General features: G+C 37.7%; 1 protein-coding gene across 5 annotated transcripts in view; it reads right to left on the bottom strand.

The window, feature by feature from the left end:
* Positions 1–21793, bottom strand: part of HSPBAP1 (HSPB1 associated protein 1) — a 39864-nt gene extending 18071 nt beyond the window's left edge. The window contains exons 1-4 of one of the 5 annotated variants that reach the window (XM_088794599.1): positions 20935–21793; positions 11855–12022; positions 9347–9544; positions 228–409 (exon numbers count right to left, since the gene is read on the bottom strand). In XM_088794599.1, coding sequence (XP_088650725.1) covers positions 228–409; positions 9347–9497 — 333 coding nt within the window. In that variant the 5' untranslated portion in view covers positions 9498–9544; positions 11855–12022; positions 20935–21793. The remainder of the gene's footprint in view (positions 1–227; positions 410–9346; positions 9545–11854; positions 12023–20934) is intronic. The other 4 variants (XM_088794595.1, XM_088794597.1, XM_088794596.1 and 1 more) reach the window with 4 other exon arrangements.
* Positions 21794–22168: the final 375 nt, after the last annotated feature.

Here is a 22168-nt window from a genome sequence, read left to right as displayed (position 1 = left end):
GGCGTACAGGAAATTTGGTGAGTAGAAAAACAGTGAGAAGGCTACTCATCGGTGTGAGCCAAACGTTACGCTTCTCTTGAGCAAATCTTTTGGATAAAATACTCAACACTCACAGTGACTACTTCTGAGAGGAAAAGACAGTGAAGGACAAAGATACCGACGGAATTCTAATTTGTGATCTTTTCTCAAAAACAATTACCATGATTAAAAGGAATGTATTGACTTACCTGGAAAATATCTGTCTTGTCTTCAAATAGACTGACAAAATATTTATAGTCAGCATAAGCCCAGAATTCGGAATGATCATAATCTCTGAACGGTCCAGAAATACCAGAGTGGTCACAGTTCCAGGCCAGAAACTCTTCAATTGTAGCTTCTACGTAACTACATGTAGTTTCAAACTGAGGAACTGCAATGTAAGAGAATCCAACGTTAAATGTGTATGGAATACAGTTTCCAAATATTGGTGTTTTTTTTAAATGAACACAATTTCAATCAAAAATGTTAACTATCATTTAACATTAATTAAAAGCTAATTTTGTACTTGCCATATAATTAAAACCATTTACAACACTCATAACACCCATGATTAAATACAAAAGTAACAAACACGGTTTTAACTTTAAAGGCACATTCATATTAAAGATAAAAATCTGCATATTTAAGAACTGATTAAATCTGATATATATATATATATATATTTTATTTTTTTTAGATTTTTTTATTGGGGAAAGGGAACAGGACTTCATTGGGGAACAGCGTGTACTTCCAGGACTTTTTTCCAAGTCAAGTTGTTGTCCTTTCAATCTTAGTCGTGGAGGGTGCTGTTCAGCTTCAACTTGTCCTTTCAGTCTTAGTTGTGGAGGGCGCAGCTCACCTCCAGGTCCAGTTGCCATTGCTAGTTGCAGGGGGCGCAGCCCACCATCCCTTGCGGGAGTCAAACCGGCAACCTTGTGGTTGAGAGGACGCACTTTAACCAATGGAGCCATCCAGGAGCTCAGTGGCAGCTCAGCTCAAGGTGCTGTGTTCAATCTTAGTTGCAGGGGGCGCTGCCCACCATCCCTTGCGGGAGTCGAGGAATTGAACCGGCAGCCTTGTGGTTGAGAGCCCACTGGCCCATGTGGGAATCGAATCGGCAGCCTTCCGAGTTAGGAGCATGGAGCTCTAACCACATGAGCCACCGGGTCGGCCGAAATTTGATAACTTTTGAGAAGCACTTAGAACAGTGCCTGGCACACAGTACCCATCAATATGTAGAAGCTCTTAGTATTGTCAACATCATCAACAATTTACCATAACATAGTTTTTTACATAGTTTTTCTTACAAACATAGTTTTTTAACAAACAAAAACCTATGTGGCAAGAAAGCTGCATGATGCTGATAAATAGAAGTCATATCTAAATCATCAGTAAGTTCCAATGTAAGCCTGAAGACATTGCACGGTCTTGCGAGTTTTCACTTCATAGAATTCAACCCCACTGATCCCACTGAATGCAAAAGCCATTACTTGAGCCACTTGCTCTTGGGGTGGACTGGCCGCACTTAAGGCCAGTTGTTAGGCATGTCTGCACTGCAGCCTCATCAGGGGACTTCATTTTCTGTCACAGCTAGTTCTGTACTTTAAAAAATGAAAATCTAAAAATGCAAAAATTACGCATAGAACTGTTACTGTCACAGGGGAAAATTGCAATGAATGGAATGAATGGAAGAGACAGACTTTTTCGTTTACATAGTGATTTCAAAACAGAATCTTTTCACTCCTTTCTGGTAGTAGCAGCACCAAAGGTACTGTTTTCATTTTGCTATCATGACAATGTCTGTCTGGGTAATACAGTTGTTTTCTTTATTTATTTTATGCAATGGAATTGTTCCTTTCTAACTTTATTATTATTGTTCTTTCATTTAACATTGAAGTAGCCTAAGCAGCTGTAAATCCCACTTACTGTCAAAGAATTACGAAGAATCTCAACTGAGTTTAGTTTGGAAATAGTGTATAACTGAGTTTGCTTTTAACTCTCATAAAAGGGAGTCTTAAAGTATTTTTTGTACAACAGGGGAACAAATACTTCTCCATTTTGTTAGACTTCTTCATTCTATAAGCAAGAAACACTGCAAGGAATATAGGTACTGAGTAGGACTTTTGATCATCAATCCACCCCCTAGCTACAAATATTTAGTTATTTCTAAAATTGCTTGCCTAATTACTGCCAGCTGAGTTATAGTGTTGCCACTGAGCACTTCTGTTGGTAAATTTGATCCACATGGTTTCTAAGAGTTACGTGATATCACCTACTTCCTAAAATAAGCTAAGAAGTACATTACATTCAAATACGCTAATTATTATTAATATTATTTCAAGCATTCTAAACCAAATTCTAACCAATGCCTAAAACAGAAATAAACTCAATAGAAAGGGAACTAAGTTATCATTGCTTATAAAATTACATGCCTGTGCTCCTAGAAAACCCACAAGAATAAACTAAAAAACTATGTATACTAATAAGTGGCTGGATAAAAAATAAACATACAAAAATAAGTGGTTTTCATTTATGCACCAATCACAACTAGTTAGGAAAATATAACAGGCTAAAAACATACCTCATGACAGCTATAAAAATTTTCAATGTCTTAAGAAATCTGTAGACCTACATGAAAACTCCAAATCTTTTTACTGAGAGATAAAATAAACTTAATAAGTGAAGATAACATGTTGTATAGAAAGACACAGTAGTATTACAAGGTAGATTTGTTACTGTAGGCAGAAAGAATAGGGCTGCGGGGTGGCGGGGAGAAGGAGGGAAGGAGTAAGTGTGGGAAATGAAGGAGGAGATGAGACCATTCTTAAGAAAAGGTGCAGCTACAGCAAATTGTAATAGATTATAATACTATTAGCATTGCGGGCAGGGAAAAATCTCCACCCCCTGTGTCACCGTGACAGTCCTGATAAGGGCCATGTAAAAACAACGGAATCCTACCTCCCTATGGGAGGGAGTGCTCAACTAGGACCGGCCTGGGAACACCTGCAATGCCACCCCTAAAGCTTGAATATTTCACGCCCTCCTTAGAATAAAATCCTAAGCTTCTTTGTCCATTGGAGCAGTTGCCCTCTTTCGGGCCTGCCCACACCCACTATTTTGGGAGTGTACTCTTTTTCTTTACTTTAATAAATCCACTGCTTGCTTGGCTTTGTTCTCGTGGCTTATTTGTACATCCTAGAATGCCTTCCTATGATGGTACAAGAACCCTTTTTCTCCGGTAACAGATTCTTCCCAAATTAATTTACAGCATTTAATAAATTTTCATTTAAAATCTCAACAGGATTTGTTTAATGTGAATACATTATTTAACTCTAAAATTCATTCAGAGGAATAAAATTCAATAATATCTAAGAAAATACTGAGAAAGAAGAGTAATTTAGAGAGGATGAATTGTTCTTTCAAATATTAAAATATATACCAGTTGCTAAAATAGTTTTTTAAAAGTGTTTTTTAAAAACTGATAGCTCAATTTGTGGTCCAAAAACATGCTAGAATATATGATATAGTAATATAATAAAGATGGTTTCAAAGTCAGTATGGGAAAAAAAGAATTATTCAGTAAATGGTACTGAAATAAAAGGTATTGATATTTCCAACTTAACTATTGGAAAAGTCAGTGAACACCATATACTGAAATAAATATGGACTAAATAAAGAGTAAAATGTAAAAATGAAATCATAAAGTTTTTAGAAGAAAATATTAGGATAATAATCTATTCCCAGGATACAGGAGACATTTTTAAACAAATAAAAATAAGGTTAAAAATGTTAATGAAACATTATTTAATTTGACTATATAAAAAGTAAAAATGTGAAGCAAAATTAAAAGCCAAACAATAGGGGCGGCTGGATTGCTCAGTTGGTTAGAGCGTGGGCTCTCAACAAGGTTGCCGGTTCAATTCCTGCATGGGATGGTGGGCTGCACCCCCTGCAACTAAAGATTGAAAACAACAACTGGACTTGGAGCTGAGCTGTGCCCTCCACAACTAGATTGAAGGACAACGACTTGGAGCTGATGGGCCCTGGAGAAACATGCTGTTCCCCAATATTCCCCAATAAAAAATAAAAAATAATTTTTTAAAAGTTAAAAAAAAACACACCAAACAATAAACTGAGAAACATATTAGTAACAAATACAGTATTCTTAATATATAAAGAATTTTTTTTTAAAATCCAGAAGCCCCCAATAAGGAATAGTCAAAGAACAATTACCAGAAAAAAAAAATACAAATGACTAATAAACATGAATACATGTTCAACATCACCAGCAATCAAAGGACTGTTAATTAAAATCATGAGATACCATTTTTCACCTATCAGCAAGATTATTTTTTAAAAAGCGCTTTCTGCAAAGCATTTGACCATAGTATGAAAGACCTTTCAATCTTTCCCTCCACAAATATCCAAATGTCCACTAGGTGCTCGACCTACGATGACACATGGCCCTCACAAAGGTGACCTTCTTGAGGGGAAGAGAGACTTTAAACAGTTAATACGTAACCAACCATGTGATTATAACTGTGCTAAGGGTTACTAAGAAATATAAGGTGCTCTAAGATAAATAGTCAAACTGCTTTGGGGCGTGGGAGAGGGAGGTGTGGTCAGGAAAGACTTCCATGAGAAAATGACATGTGAGCTAAGAGCTGAAGGAAGAAGAGGAATTAACTAGCACAAGCAGGGGTAAGGGGAACTGGGAGCAGAGAGAATGGCGAGACTACATATGCAAAGGCCCTGAAGTAAGAAGAGCAACCTCTGGAAATACAAAACTTAAGAAATGTATGCTTGGCCTGGGCTCAGGCAGGGGGATTACGTTGAGGCTCACAGAGCTTTCCACGCCACCATGAAAATGTTGGCTCCAGCCTAAGGGTAATGGGAAGCCACTGCAGGGTTTTAAGCTGAGAAATAAGATGCAATTTGCTTTTTAAAAACTGTCTCTGGTTTCAGCATGAAGAATGGCCTAGGAGGGGAGTGCAGGCCGTGCAGAGGGACAAGGAATTTGGCTACTGCCACTATGGAGGTGACAAAGCAGGGTAACCGAACGAGAGGATGGCCCTGGAGAGAGAGAAGCAGGTGAACACCAGATATTTGGGGTGTACGTTACTGAGTCACAGCCACCACTTAGGAGAGGCATTCAGAACGACTCACATGTTTCTTGTGTAAGAAGCTTCAAGGATATTGCTGCTACTGATGATAATAATCAGACCCGTTGACCCAGTCATTGTCCTTCTAAGACTCTATCCTAGAGAAATAATCGCAAGTTGGACAAGATTTATTTTCAAAGATGTTCACTACAGTACAGTCTTATTTATAAATTTAAAACTTCTAAGCAACTTAAAAAAAACAATAACTAATAATGCCAAGTGCTAGAAAAGATGCAAAGCAACTGGAATACTTCATTGATGGGAAAGCAAAATGGCACAGAGACTCTTGAAAACAGTTTTCTAGTTTCGTATAAACATACATTTATTTATACATAACCTAGAAATCCCACTTCTGGGTACTTACCCTAGGAATAAATGCTTATGTGTACTCAGAAACCTATACAAGAATGTTTATAGCAGCTCTACTCATAGGAGAGAGGGGGGGGGGGGGAGAGAGAGAGAGAGAGGAAGAGAGAGAGCGAGAGAGTGAGAGGCACCATAAATATACATTGGCAGGTGAACAGATAAACAAACCATGATGGATAATATTTCATAATATGATGGAATGTTATTCAACAGCAAAAAGGAACTACTGATAAGTGCAACAATATGGATGAATCTCAAAATCATTATGCTGAGTGAATGAAGTCAGACACAAAAGAGTACATAGTGCATAATTCCATTTATTTGAAATGCTAGAAAAAGCAAAACTAATTTATAATGACAAAGCAGCAGATTAGTCGCCTGGGGATTGGCAAGTGGGCGCTCTTTGGAATGATGGGAAAGTTCTATGTCACGATCACGGTAGTGATTGCATGGGTATATACATTCATCAAAACTCAAAGTTGAAATGTTTACATCTTAAGACTTAGTCAGCTCATTTTTAGGTATAGAGCAATAGTTATCAAACTGCTTATAGAGACCTATTATTAGTGAACCATTAAATCAATCTAGTGTGTCTACTCAGAGGGATATTTAACCTAAAACTAATAAAGCTTGTTTCAGGCCCCTCTCACTTACAAACCTTTTTCCAAGGCTTAGTTACTAATTTTTCATTTATAATTCTGTATTATTTTTCTAGAGAGGGCCCTCAAACTATAAACATTAGGCCCCCAAAAGCAGGATCTGTATTTGGATGACCAGAATTTTTTTTTTTTTAATGAAATGGAATAGAAAATATAAGAATGTTTTGTAAAACTTGTTTCAGTTTATATAATGGATCATAAAATTTTATTTTTTTTTACCAGGGTTTGTGTTTAAGAAAATAAAAACAAAATGAAATTTGGAAAACAAAACAAAACAAAATAAAAAACTTCTAAGCAACTAAATAATCAAAATCGAGGATTTTAAAAATCAATTATGATACTATCATCCAATGGACTATTAGGTAGCTATTTAAAAGTCACATTTACTGTCAAGAAAAGCTGCTCCGAATATGTTAAGTTAAAAAAAAGAAGCAGGTTGTGAAAATTAATAAAGCTTTATTTTTAAAATACAAAAAGACTTGCATGGACATACATACACTTTGGTAATAGGAGCAAGTGTCTTTATCTCTTGGTAATAGGACCAAGTTTTTAAAGTTTCTTTGGATCTTCCCATTTTTTCAATGTTCTCTACAATGAGGAAGTCATACCTTTTTAATGATTGCTAATTTTAAATAACATTTGTTGAGCATTTACTATGTGCTAGGCATTGTTCTAAATGTTTTATGCATATAGACGCATTTAATCTTGAAAACATTTCTAAGATACAGAAAAGTTAAGTGATTTGCCCAAAGTCACGTGGTAAGGCAAAATTTGACCCAGTCAGTTCTCTTGTACCACACTGTCCTATTTTGTTTGTGGAAGTATTGCATTTGTACTCAAGTAATAACTTTAAATAGAACAAATTAAGACAACCCACAGAATGGGAGAAAATATTTGCAAGTCATCTGTCTGATAAGGGTCTAGTATCCAGAATATATAAAGAAACCTTTTACAATTCAACAATAAACCAAACAAACCAAAAAAAACCAAAAGCAAAAAACATCTCAGTTAGAAAATGGGCAAAGGATCTGAATAGGCATTTTTCCAAAGAAGGTATCTAAACCAGTATGTCAAAACCATACTGAGATAATACTTTACACCCACACTAGGATGGCTAGAATAAGAGAAGGAATAAGAGTTGGCAAAGATAGAGAAATTGGAACCCTCAGACATTGGTGTGGCAATGTAAAATGGTTCAGCTACTTTGGAAAGCAGTTTGGCAGTTCCTCAAAAGGTTTAAACAGAGTTACTGTATGACTCGGCAATTCCACTTCTAGGTATAAACCCAAGAGAAATGAAAACATATGTCCATACAGAAACATGTACATAAATGTTCATAGCAGCATTATTCATAATAGCCCAAAAGTGGAAACACCCATAAGTCCATCAAATGATGAATGAATAAACAAAATGTGATACATACATACAATGGAATATTATTCAGCAATAGAAATAAATGAAGTACAGACACATGCCACAACATGGATGAATCTTGAAAACACGCTATGTGAAAGAAGCTAGACACAAAAAGCCACATATTGTATAATTCCATTTATATGCTATTCCAGAATAGGCAAATCAATAACAACGGAAAACAGATAGATTAGTGGTTGCCAGATGCTGGGGGAAAGGTAGAATAGAGTGACTGCTTAAGGGGTACTGGGCTTCTTTATGGGGTGATGAAAATATTCTGGAATTAGAATTAGATTAGATGGTTACACAACATTGTGAATATGGTAAAACCACTGACTGTAAACTTAAAATGGTGATTTTTAAATTATGTGAATTTCATCTGAATTTTTAAAAAGGGACAAATTATCTTTAGTTAAAAACTCAGCGGAGTTGCTCACAACTGCAGAGACTTTCTACTTTCTTTTTCTTTTATGCTTAAGTATTAACTTGGAAATGTCAAATGACTGTGCCTCATCTATAAAACAAGATAATACTAGTACATTCTAAGAGGGTTTTTAGAAGATTAAGAGAGTTAATATGTATAAAGCACTCAGAACAGTGCCTGACACAATAGCTCTCAATAACTGTTAGCTATTAGTAATATTATTGTGTATTTGGAGTCTAACCAGAATACGAAAAAAAGTTACAATTTCTACTTTTCCCCAAATTATTGTCTAACAGACACTTCAACGAGTGGAAGATTTATTTCACTACAATCAAAAAGGAAAAAGCACACGCTGATTTTTATGTGGCTGCTGCTGGTCTAGCATTGAATTTTAAAATACAATAACCATTTTGGTCTGTGATTAGAATGAGATGCCAAAGAGTTTCAGGTATATTAGTCCTGATTTACCTGTCATTGGAGTATAAGGGGGTTCTAGACACCGAAAACCAAATCATTCTAAGAGATCTACTAGAAGGTGAACATGAAAGAAAGAAGCTTGGAGAAGCCCCTTCTCGGTTATTAATAGATATTCACAGAGCCACTTACAGCAATACTTGAAACCCTGAATTGCCAGACTACCAAACTTTACCCATATTTAAACAGGTTAAACATACATTCTGAAGCCAGACAATGGTTATGGGCTCCTTTAGATTAGAGACAGCACTATTTCTTTCCTTTAAATTAACTATTTTTAGAGTTAACAGTAATTGTTTTATCTGACTATAAGGCAAAAAATCAAAATGTTACAAGTCTTCAGGGAAGAAGAGGGAGCTGGCAAAATCTAATTGCTTAAGGGAATGGAAAAACAGCTTTCCCTATGCTTCACAGTTATGCAATGCAATGGAGGTCAGGCTGTTGATAAAGCAGATAAAATTACAACCAAGACTGAGCACTATAAATAGTGCTTAAAGCCACTAATAAAAGGACACATTCTACATGAGTCAAAGCAACTATTAGGTTAGTATTGGTCTTTTTCAATCACATGGGTACAGAAATAATAGCACATTAACAAATATTTATTAAGTGTCTACCACATTCAATGAATCAGGATATGTGAACAAATACATTTTTATTTGAGGTTATAAACTACAGACTGTTTATTCTGAAAAGAAAATGTTAATAGAAACTGTCCTACTAAAACTTCCAATAAAATATTCCCTATGTGCAAAGGATTCTCTAGAGATAAAGAAACCACTGCTGGGAATGTGGAAATGTTATTGAAGAGACATGATTATTACGATTACCTGTGGTCCTACCTGTATCTGTGCTTTTCATTCCCATCCTGAATCGTATCTGCTTGCCATGAAGGACCTCAGAAAGGTGTTTAGCAGTCCAGTGTCGTGCTGGCCAATCAAAAACCATGTTACAGAAGATTGCAGGTTGTTGTAAGGACATGACAATTTCTTTTGCTTTCTCTGGCGTAAAAGGTTTGACATATTCACCTACAGAGAGAAATAAATAGAGCAATAGGTAGACAACTATAAAGTTATTTCATATAATATTAAAAAACAGCAATATTGTTTCTATTATGTCAAATCTTTCTGTGTAATTACACTGCATTTTATGCTTCACTTATTACTATTTATATAAATATTTGGCCTCAAAGAACTGTAATTGTTGAATGATTTTTCTCATATTAAATTTTAAATGTTGGAAAATATTTACAATTTTCAATGTCAAAAGTGTTTTTAAAGAAGGCTTGCCAACTATTTAACTTTAAAAGACGCAATTTGTTTGACAAAATTATTTCCCAAATAGAGGAGTATATAAGAAATGCTGATGGAAGCTACTCTAGAACAGTTGGAGTTGCTTGAGTCAGCAACAATTCTACTTGCTATATCACATGTTCATGCCAAAAAGACCACTGAATTAATAAAAACACATCAGTCAATGGGAAAAGGGGAATTACTTTTATTGCAAGATTTTAAAAGATAGAAAATGTGCTAGGATGAGTATCAGTGTTAATCCTTGGCTTCAATTGCACCTACTCGTATAAACAGTGAGGGGGATATGCACAAACTGAGTACCTCACTAAATTTCACAAAAGCATAGAATAGTGATTCTAGATAGGATAGGAAAGATTTGTATTTGTTAAATAAAAGAAAAGTAAGTTTCTCCTTAAAGATATCTTAAGATGAAAGTTTTGGGGGAAAGTTAAAGAGTGCTTCATACTCTGATCCCCAAAACATATAAGGGGAGTACCAAAAAAATGTATACAAGTGGATACTTTGGTCAACGTTGCTCAAGCAGTTATTAGCCGTTATCAGAAGAAACCACTTTGAGCACCTCTATGTAATTGCAGAAGTCAAGCGTGACTTGTATTCATCTTTGGTTATCAATATATATTGAGTACTACAATTTTAATACAATTTTCCTTTCTTAAAATGTATATACATTTATTTTGGTACCCTCTGTATTTATGATTCTCTAGAACAATTAGCTAAACCCTCTATTTCAGTTACCTTATATGTGATTATACTTAATTCAAAGAATTAAGAAGAGCTCATAAATAACCCAAATTCTCTCATCATCTAACTTTCTTCTAAACTTTCTGATAAAAGGAAGAAGGAAAGGAAAAGATTCATCGAGGAACTTGAGTAATTCGTACTTGCCTGAATGTAAGGCTTGTTTTTAAAGAAAATGAAATTTTAAGTCAATCTGGCCTCCTTTCTCAGACCAGGGCAAGAACTCGGGATCCTTTCCCAAACCCTTGGTGAAAGGGAGCAGGCTCTCAGCCCTCTGCAGTTGACATTTGAGACTGGTCTGTCACCTTCTATATAGACAGGGCTTCCAAGTGAGATCAGTGTGGATGCTTAGAGGGAAAGGCCAGGTAAAAGAGCGGGGGACTATGTGAGAGAGGGAAGGAGAAGGCACCATAGGTCTGGATGTAAAAGAAGCCCCAAGTCTTATTTTTAACTGACCTTTAAGTACTAAAGAGCCCAGTTAAGGAAAAGAGGATGTGACCAAGAAGAAAATTTTCTGTCTTTCCTTGGGATTTTTTTTTTACTTTTGATATACATGATAAATTCACATTAAAGACTGAACCCATACTAGCCTATAAATGTAAATACAAGGTTAAGGAAGACTGCAATGCCCCAAATCTTCCTGGACTTTGGAGTGCCTGGATTGCATATGTATGAAAATGGACCAGTTGCATTTTTTATTATATATTTTTAAAGCTTTGCTAGACCATGAAAAGCTATAATACATTCCTGATAATCCTTTGTTGTTTGTGACATATAAATTAGAATTATCCTTTGGGGAACAACTAGGAACATGAAGAAGTCGCCAAGAACCACCCATTAACCTGCTAACTCATGTTATAGGAATTTGCTTTTAACAAAATAATTAATCATAAGCTATATGCATAATCACATATATTATAAATGTATACACATACACATAAAATATATACTACCACAATGTAAAACTCAAAATATAAACAACCTAATGTCTAAAAGTAGAAAAATATGTATTCAATATTTTCCCCATGGTACATTATACCCATTAACAATTAAAATGAGGGCTACATAGAAACGTGTGGAGATGCAGAGAGCTACTGCAATAGCCAAGTGAGACGCGTGATAATAAGGCCCTGAACAGCAATAAGTAGCAGTGAGGAAGGCAGAAGATTGTAGAGATGGAGAAATACTAAGAGAATAATACCAAAGACTGTTACGATCAAAGAGATATGGGGTGGGAGGCAGACGCAGCTGTAAGGAAGACTGAGGTTTCCTTACTTTGTGACTTACCGTAAGAGAAAAGTCAGAAGCAACAGCTGGATATGCTGGGAAGATGAAGCGTTTGGTTTCGAAAATCATCATCCTAACAGTACCATATATATTGTATAATGCATTACTATTTCCCACATATTTTTATATACATTGAAATAAAAGTGCTCATGTGACGCTCTAAGAAGCCTGTAAAACAGAGGCAGAGAAGGTATTTTATTACCATTATCCAAAGGAAGAAATGGAAGCTCAGATGTCAAAGGTCAACACCCCAGTGATGAACTGGACCTATAAGTCAGGTTCCCTGATTCCAAGTCCAGTGCTCTTTCTACCGCACAATCCTACTTCCGGAGAGCTAAAACTGAAGGCCTTACACTAGCACTGAGCACTCAGGAGAGAGTACAACCTGAAAAGATAAATAGGTTCGGGAAAGTTTTAGATCAATTCATAGATAATGAATCCATGTGTGCCACTGAGAGGGAAGAATGCTTTGGTTTGCATGTGCGAGCCTATGTGTGTGTGTGTGTGTGTGTGTGTGTGTGTGTGTGTGTGTGTGTGCATGTGCGTGTGTGTATGTGTGCGTGTGTTGGGAGAAGTACTAATATCTGCAGTAGAGACTGCTAGTTGCCTACCTTACCCAATACCCATTTTCTTCTTCCTTACTAACAGAACTTTGGGCACTGGAAGTGGCTGAAAAATTACATTTCCTAGACTCCTTTGCAGACAGGAGTGGCTAGAGATATGTATCTAGAAGTTGCTGAGTCAGCCTTTTTGCCCTTATTCTCCTCTCCTATCTTCTGCCTGGAAAACATAGTGGTTAGCCATGCTGAGAGATAAAAGAAAGACCCAGGAAACTGCAACCTCAGCTTGCAAAGATGTCCATCTTTGTGTCACTGAGCCAAAACCAGCAAAATTCTACCTCCTGGATCCTTTCACAAAAAACTAACTCTTAGAGTTAAGACTCTGGTATTAGTTCATAACTGGTATAACGTTCTGAGGCTATCATTTTCAAGGACAACCATACTCTCCCTGTTAGAAACAAGACAACAGGCCTAAGATAGAGCTGCTTATGTAAGCCCCACATCACCAAACCAAGACCTACAGTTTCGGCCTCTCTCAGAAGTGGAAACTTAAACCAGTCCGTCAGGAAGCGTCTGTTGAGTACTAGTGCGGTAATCTGCCCAGGAAAACTCTGCCACCCCCTAAAGGAAAATGACCGTGCCACAACTAACCCACTTTCTGCTATAGTATAACTTCCTTGTTCCCATTCCCTTCTGCCTTTCATTTTGTACAGCTCCTCGGAGCTCCTTTCTATCTGTTAGATGGAATGCTGTCCAATTCAGGAAACTTTGGATAAAGCCAGTAAGATCTTGCACAGTTGAATTTTTTTTAAGCATAAATTTTAATAACTATTACATTTAAATTACTAGTTTTCAATCTTATTCAAAAGCATTCAGAAGGTGACATAGAGTAAGCCACAAGTGATAACACAGAAACTCTCCATAGTGACACAGCATGAATGAAAAACTGGGTTCTGGCATGGGGAGCTAATTTATTTCTAAATATAGAAACATGCCTATGATGGCTTTATCAGTCTGACAACTATGCTATAAACATACAAGAAATTTAAAAACCTTTGGAATGGTAGATATTAGGGTGAAAAATAATGAATAACATTGGGGCCATGTCAGAAAAACACGGATGGGATTATTCAAGTATTATTTAACTAAATGACTGCAGTGTTTGTGCTAAAGACTGAATGGTAAAACTTATACCGAAGATAATATTTTATTTTATAGTCACTATTTCAAAATGTCAATACAAACTGGAAAATTCTACTGGAAGTTAGCTTAATAAATAAAATGATGAAGTTATAAACCCTTTGAATTTCAAGATCTCGAAGGTGGTGCCACTGAAGAAACCACAAAAGAAATGCTGAGATGTCATGATGTGAACCGGCCAATACCAATGCTTGGTGTGGTAGTGAACACCCAAGCAGATTCACTTGGGGAAAGGAGACAGCTACATGCTGGACAGCTACCATCCTCTCCTTATCTCCTTACACATCACTCTCGCCCAGCTTACCCAGAAAATTGTCTCATCCTCCTCACTTCAATCCATTTATGAGCCAGAAAATGGCTCCTAAATATTTATAAGTTCAAAGTAATACTGGTTCTAAACCTAAAGCAAGAAAAAGTAAATCCATATTGTAAATGAAGTCAATACTAGAAAGAATGATGTCTCAAAAGCTAAAGCTCTTTAAAATGTTCCAAAGTATCTTCAAAATTTCTACCACATGTTTCCATCTTTTCAGCTTCCAATAAGTAAATTTTCCACAATCCAAAATAAACCGGTTATTTCATCTCACTTGTCATAACCAACAGTGGAACCTGGAACAGATATGGGCACACCTACATTCATAGCAGCACTATTCATAATAGCAAAAGGTAGAAGCAACCCAAATGCACATTAATTGACAAACGGATAAATAAAATGTTTATCCATACAGAGGAATATTGTTCAGTCTTAAAAAGGAAGGAAATTCTGCCACATGCTACAACATGGATGAACCTTGAGGATATTATGCTAAGCGAAAAAAACAGTCACAAAAAAGCAAATACCGTATTATTCCATTTATACAAGGTATCTAAAATAGTCAAATTCATAGAAACAGAAAGTAGAATGGCAGCTACCAGAGCTGATGGGAGAGGGGAAAAGGGAGTTGTTTACTGATTTATAAGGTGCAAAGGTCCTGGAGATTTGTTTCACAACAGTATGAATATACTTAACACTAGTGAACTGTACTCTTAACATGATAAACTTTATGTTATTTGGTTTTTACCACAGTTAAAAAATATTCAACAGTATTGTTTCACTAACGGTCTTCATTATCAAATATAAAGTGTTTTAACCTACATACGAATTACACATGTGCTCTAGAATGGAAATTTTTTTACTTTTTGAGGTCACAGAGGCTTCTGTTTTTCTTTAAACTCCCCTGCTCCCCCCTACCCTTTTAAAAAATGAGAACAAGAATGGCATGGAGAGTATGGCATCTCAACTGAAGAGGAGTAAATCCAGTTAAGTAGGAGTGTCAGCTGTATATGAAACTCAAGTCTGTACAATCCCGGAATGAGACAGTTCTCTGGGAAGGACTGGAAGGACAGTTACAAAGAATTCATCCTTTTCTTCATCAAGGCAGAAACCTGGATATAACTAACGCTATGAGAGCCCAATAGAAATATAATAACCACCGTCTGAAAGACAGAATCAGATTCAAAGAACTGCAATTTTTAAGTTCACCGAAATGCTTCAATCAATGTACGATCCTAGAAGTAACATCTCACACTCAGAATTTAAGTTGATTCTTAAGAGTAAGTAGTTTCATGTTTGTTTGAGGTGATTTTTAGAGTAGTTTTAGTTTTACAACAAAATTAAGAGGAAGATTTCCTATGTACCCCCTCCACTCATACATGTACGCACCCCCCATTATCAACATTACTCACCAGAAAGGTACTTTTTTTTTAACCAAGGATGAACCTAAATTGACACATCATAATCACCCAAAGTCCATAGTTCATCTTAGGATTCACTCTTGGTTTTCTGCAGTCTATGGATTTGGACAAAAGTATAATGATACATCCATCATTATAACATCATATAAAATATTTTTGCTGCCCTCCAAATTCTGTGCTCTGCCTACTCATCTCATGTCTGTTTTTAATAATTTCCAACCTGTAGCTTCAAACAAAAAATATCACATCCTTGAAAGCAAACCTGTTACTTTCATATATTTAGAGCTTTTAGCACAGTGCTTGGGATAAACTAATGCTAAATAAATGTTTCCTGAATTCACACCTTACTATTAGCAATGTATAAAGATTTCTTAAAACTAACCATTTGTTGCCTCCACTTTTGCATAATAAACTACTAAGCACAATCAGAAACAGTCTCAAAACAAAGGGATCAGGTCCACAATTTCATGCTCACCTCTGCAGGTTCCCTTTCCTGGTCCCAACCACACTATCATTGATTCCTGATCACCCTCGCCCCTACAGCAGTCATTCCAAAGCTTCTTCACTCCCCAATCCCAAATCCCTCTCTCCACTTCCTCACTCTAGGTGGTGACTTGCTCGATTTTTCTGAGAAAACTGAAACCTATGATTTCACTCTTTTCACTTCAACATTTCTGGCTCACGTTGCTCTTCTTTGGTCTCAAATAACACAATCTTCCTCCTTTTCACCTGCATACTCTGCCACACTTCCACTCGAATGGAACGAGTCTGTCTCCTCACTCCCCTCCCCTGCCTGCCCCTACATGCCTCCCGCCTTGGGCCTCGGCCTTGGTCTTTTCTCCCCTCACTTTCACTCCTGGCCTCGCTTCACCAGAAATTGCCTCTTTCATTCATTTCCATAGTCAAATTACAGTCTTGAGCCACATAACAATGTTTTGGTCAAAGAAGGATGGTGGTCCCATAAGATTATAATGGAGCTGAACAATTCCTATCGCCTAGTGATGTCACAGTCGTCTTAACATTGTAGCGCAATGCATTCATTACTCAGATGTTTTGGGATGCTGGTGGAAACACACCTACTGCGCTGACAATTGTATTAAAAGTATAGCACATACAACTCGGTACAGTACATAATACTTGATAATGATAACAACTGACTGTTACTGGTTTATATATTTACTATCCTATACTTTTTATCGTTTAGAGTGTACCCTTCCTACTTATAAAAAAAAAGTTTGTTGTAAAACAGTATGCCATGTTACACCAGCAGCCGCCTCATCCATCTCGTTTACCGCCTCTCTTGATCGTATCGTTTTCTCTTGTGCGTGATTTAATCTCATGTTGATTTGTACAGTAACATGCTATGCAGCCTTGTAGTCTAGGAGTAATGGGCGCCATGTAGCCCAGGTGTGAGTAGGCTATACTTTGTGTGAGTGCACCCTGTGTGTGCAAAATGACAAAACTGCCTAACGATACATTTCTCAGAACATATCCCATCGTTAAGTGGTGCATGACTTTATACCAAAATCTTCAAATTACTCTAAGACGCACAGACACAATCCAATTTTTATCAGTTCTTTCTCCTCTCAGCCCCCAAAGCACTTAATGTGTGTAATATTTACATCCCATCTAATTAATGGCTTCCTGCCTTGTGGATACGTCTTATACTACAACTCTTTTTATCCGTGTCTTTTCTCCCCAAACCGTATTTAGAAGCTATTTTGGGGCAGGACTGTCGTCTATCTCACTGTATGAAAGCATCTCCTGTTTATAGTGTACATACAAATTTTTGGATAATGGTGTGGTAATGAATTTGCTCAAAAATAACTTTTCTATGACTCCCATAATATTCATCATTATACTGACCACACTGACCATTTCACAGGTATTTGATTAGTGTATGTTTTTGTACCTTTTATTCATATAAATCTTTTCTAATTTAAAAGAAAGCTTTTATCTTCCAGTAGGATTTTGCTCATTTCACTTACTTCGTAATGGTAATAAGTAGTGACCCCAAACTGGTGTTTCTGGAAAGGATGAGATTAAAATAGGGCTGTAGCTCCACAGATAGGATTCAGAGAATCCTTTAATACAAAAATTTGAAGTCACTTGCAAAAATATGTGTGCATGCTGCATCTTTCAGGGAAGCAAATCCATACTTACATCAGATTTCCCTCCTTAGGACTTCAAGATTAAGAATTACCAGTTTCCTCAAAAAGTTAAATATAGAATTATCATATGACCCAGAAATTCTCCACTTAGATATATAACCAAGAGAATGAAAACATATGATGCTCATACAAAAACTTGTCTATGAATGTTCACAGTAGCACTAGTCATAATTGCCCCAAAGTGGAAACAACCCAAATGCCCATCAACTGATGAATGGATGAACAAAATGCAGTATATCCATACTATGTATGGACCATAAAGGAATGAAGCATTGAGATACGTGCTACAACACAGATGACACCTGAAAACATTGTGCTGTGAAAGAAGTCTGACACAAAAGGCCATATATTCTATGATTCCATTTATATGAAATGTCCAGAACAGGCAAATCCGTGGAACAGAGAGTACATTAGTGATTGCCAGGAGCTGGAAAGAGGGGCAAATGGGGAGTGACCGCTAATGGGCAACAGGTTTCTTTTTGGTGTGATGCAAATGTTCTGGAATTATAGTGGTGATTGCTGCACAGCTTTGTGAACATAATAAAAACTACTGAGTGGTACACTTTAAAAGGGTGAATTTATGGTGTGTGCATACCATTAAAAAACAAAACAAAACACTTTCTCTTCCCCTGCTGCACGTTCGACATCTTTTGCAGCTTCCTTCCAAACGTAAGATACATTAAACCTCAACAGTGCTCTCCCAACCAGCTCCTTTTCTTCATGTTGTTTCTCAGGCTGGATCAATTTCAGATATCTCTAATTTCTTTCCTTTCAGTTTCAACAGCAGTCAGTCACCAATGCCAGCTGGCACTTTCTATTAATAATAAAAATGCTTACCATCCCTGAATACACAATTCTTGCCAGATACCATGTTAGATGATCTACAATTATCTTTAATTTTCACAATAGTCATGCATTTTACAGAGAAGAAAACTGAGACTAAGGCGGATTATGTACCTCGTCCTTCAAGCCTTTCTCCCTCTAAGCTATCCTCCACCCTTCAGCCACAGTGATCGTCCTAAAACTAAATTTGATCATGCTACTCCCCCACCTAAAGCTCTTCAAAGGCTTCCCAATGTCACAGAGTCCAGACTCCTTCACTTGGTATAAGATGCCATTCGGGATCCTTCTTCTTCCACCACTCCGCACAACTTCGTTCAGTTCCTGGGCCATGCCAAGCTTTTTCTTCTCTTGCCTATGGACTTGGCACAGGGTTCCCACAACAAATATGTATTAAGTGCCCACTATGCCTGGCATTGCACTTGCTGCTTGGGCACAAGCCTTAAACAAAATAGATATATGTCCTGACCTCAAGGTACTTAAGATTCTAACAGAAGAAACTATAAACAAGTAATTACAGGTTGTGGTAAGTGAACTGAAGGAAGCAGTGTGATGTCTTATAGAACATTAAGATTAGGGGTTAGGAGAAAACTATAATGACTATTTTAAATAGGATGGTCTGGTAAGGTCTCAGGTGGGAACATACTCTGAAACCTGAAGATTAAGGAACCAGCTATGTGAAAACAGGTAAGAGGAAAGGGTGTGTGACAAGAGATGATCCTGGAGATGACAGCAGAGCTCAGACCAACAATTTTTGTAGGCCATGGTCAGAACTTTGGATTTTAGTCTAAGTTTTAAGGGCAGTGGAATTCAGTAAAGAATTTTAAGGAAGGAAGTGTCACTTTTTGCTGCTGAATGGAAAAGGGATTGGAGGAGTACAAAATAGGAAACAGGGACACACGGCCTGAAGATATACCGTGTTTCCCTGAAAATGAAACCTAGCCGGACAATCAGCTCTAATGCGTCTTTTGGAGCAAAAATTAATATAAGACCTGGTATTATACATATTGTTATATTGTATTATATTATACCCGGTCTTATATTATAGTAAAATAAGACCAGATATTATATTATATAAGACCTGGTCTTACATTATAGTAAAATAAGACAAAGTCTTATATTAGTTTTTGCTCCAAAAGACACATTAGAGCTGACTGTCTGGCTAGGTCTTATTTTTGGGGAAACACAGTAGTAGTCGTTTAAGTGAGACGTGGATAATTTGGACAAGGGTCTGATAGTGAAAGAGGAAAAAACAGATTAAATGCAGAATTGACCAGCCTTACAAAGTCATCAGCTGAAAATGAGACGGAAATGAAGAGAGGACATAGTTTGGGGAATTGTCACTGGAAAAGAAAGTAGGCGTACCACAGAAATGGAAGACCAGAAGGCTCTCAGGCCCATTCAAGACATTGACCATTTTTATTTTACCGTGTCATCAATTTGTCCAGGACTTTTTCCAGCAAAGTTCAGCTATACAGGTGCAGGTGCAGAAGGCAAAAAATTGGGTTCATCCAGAGACGGGGTTTTGCCAGAAGAATAAAAGGCAATGAGGGATAAGAGATAGTGTATTTTCAAGGGAGAGATCATAATGATATAAACTATTACATGCGCTCTCAACTGTCTTGGGGGTACAGATGGACAGAAAATGGAAGGATCAATGAATTGGAGGTACAGATGAAGTTCACGAATTGTCTCCTCGGGGTACATAAGTGAGTTATAAAGGTAGGAGTTCAGAGAGTTAAAAGTTATCATTTGTTTTTTTCTGCTTGGAATGGTCATCTCCTCCTCTAGACAAACACGATTATTTGATCTCCAGCCATATCCAACCTGTGCTTTCCTGCTCCCCGTCTTCCCAGGACTCACCATTACTACCACCTGAGATGGTCACTATCTCATGCAACACAAACGCCCACCTCAAACTATTCTCTCCTTGAAGCATTTATGTTCTCCCCACGGGGATCTCTCTCCTGGTGACAGCCCTCACTCAGTGTGTACTACTGATAGTATCCATGTTACCACGTATATTAGTCATTGTTTTTCCTTTTTAGGCCTCTTTACTCAATTGGGAAAAAACGCTGTTATAAACAGTCAAAGTCTCTTGATCCCCTATAGGTCCCCAGAACAGTTCCCGGAACGGAGCAATCATTCACTAAATGCTAACAAGGATCTCAGGCTCATGGGCCTCCAAACCTCACTCCTTTTCTAACGCAGGGTTCCACCGAATCCAACAAAAGCTTATAATCCCTGTTCCAAAGGTCCCAGATAGCTCCATTTACTTCAAGGGTGGGCTCCAACTTCACAAATTAGTTATAACCCATTGCAGCATTCAAAAACACCGTCATGCGTTTAACAGCACCGGTAGGATGCAGGGATATGGGGCCTGTACAAAGGATCTGGATGCTACAACTTGAGAAAAGCCACAAGAAAACAAATACACGTAATTTTCCTCATAGCTTAATGCAGGGCCAGACAGACTTGGGATAAACGGTAGACCAAACGGTCACATGAGAGATGCCAAGAGTAAGTTGGCACAGGGTCGTAATCATTCATTGGTCTGACTCAGCCTGGCACCTACCTTCCTCCTCTCCAGCTCCAGCTGCAGGGCCCGTATCAGTGGTCGCTCCCGGGCCTGCCGCCATGGCTAGCAGGACGCCAGCACCGCTCGAATCCCAGAAGAGGAGTGGGGCGCGAGTGGGGTCCGAAGAGGATCAAAATCCCCAGTCTGAGGCTGCCACACAAGAAGCAGTCGCACAGGTTGCCGCGCGGCTCTCCAGGAAGAGCCGCTCGCATGAAAGTCATGTGACCGGCGCTGGGCAGGGCCACGCAGGTTTGTTTTGATTCCCGGGTTGTTGAAATGTAAGCACGTGGTCTCGGTTGGGGCGGTTTTTGCCTTCCCCAGAATCTACTTTGCCTTCTTTGAATGTAGTCTTTTCTTAGCTTCATTTCTGCTGCTTCTCGTTTGCCAGCCAGTCAGGTCCTTCCTCTCCACCTTGGCGCTTTCCTGATCCAACTGTATTGGAGTTTTAGGGAATGTTTGGTTTTTTTTGTGGAGCTAGGAGCAGTGGAATGAGTCTCTATGTTCGTTTACTCTGCAGCAGATCTTACTGCCTTGGATCCCAAGAGAGCTCACGCTTCTCTTCCCACTTCTTTTGCAGCAACATGACTCCATCTGGTTTTCGTGGCTGCCAGGGTATATGAACCTCAGGCAAATGTCCTTTAATTGTGTTCCTCATGACTCATTTACCCGCCCAGACATGTCAAATCACTTAGGTTTTCAAGGACACTAACCAACAGCTGTCAGATTTCTGGATTTGTGTATAAAAATAAACAACCGGCTGCTTGATCAAGAGATCAACAACTCTCACCCTTCTCGTTTACTCTTCCTCAGGTCAAAACCGTATTAACTGGAGCTGGATCTAGGTCTTTTGGGGGCAGATATCTTCCAGTCTGAACATATCTTTACTGGTCGCCTATTAATGACAGGCAAAAGAGTAGAAACATATCTATAACTTTTATATATATGAATGTAATTGGCTGGTTTATAATCTCATCCGGTATGTAAGATAAAAAGCTGGTCAAACTAGGCAATATTTACTGTACATAAAAAAAAAAAAAAGCCAAACACCCAAGATTTTCAAGCGGCAATCCTCTGGGTCCCTACTAAGCCTCGATTTTATACTATCTTCCCCCATAATTTCTGAAGTTATAAACCCAACAAAAAAAAGGAAACCAAATATAGAAGCAAACATTAGCTTAAGTGACCGGAGGCCACCAAGTTGTTTATTAGGCACATGATGTAAAACTTGGAC

Source organism: Rhinolophus sinicus, chromosome 17 (assembly GCF_057876585.1).
Source record: "Rhinolophus sinicus isolate RSI-liver-muscle chromosome 17, RSI-T2T, whole genome shotgun sequence".
Lineage (NCBI taxonomy): Eukaryota > Metazoa > Chordata > Mammalia > Chiroptera > Rhinolophidae > Rhinolophus > Rhinolophus sinicus.
The sequence above is the reverse complement of the archived record's forward strand: the minus strand, read 5'-3'. Positions and strand labels throughout refer to the sequence as shown.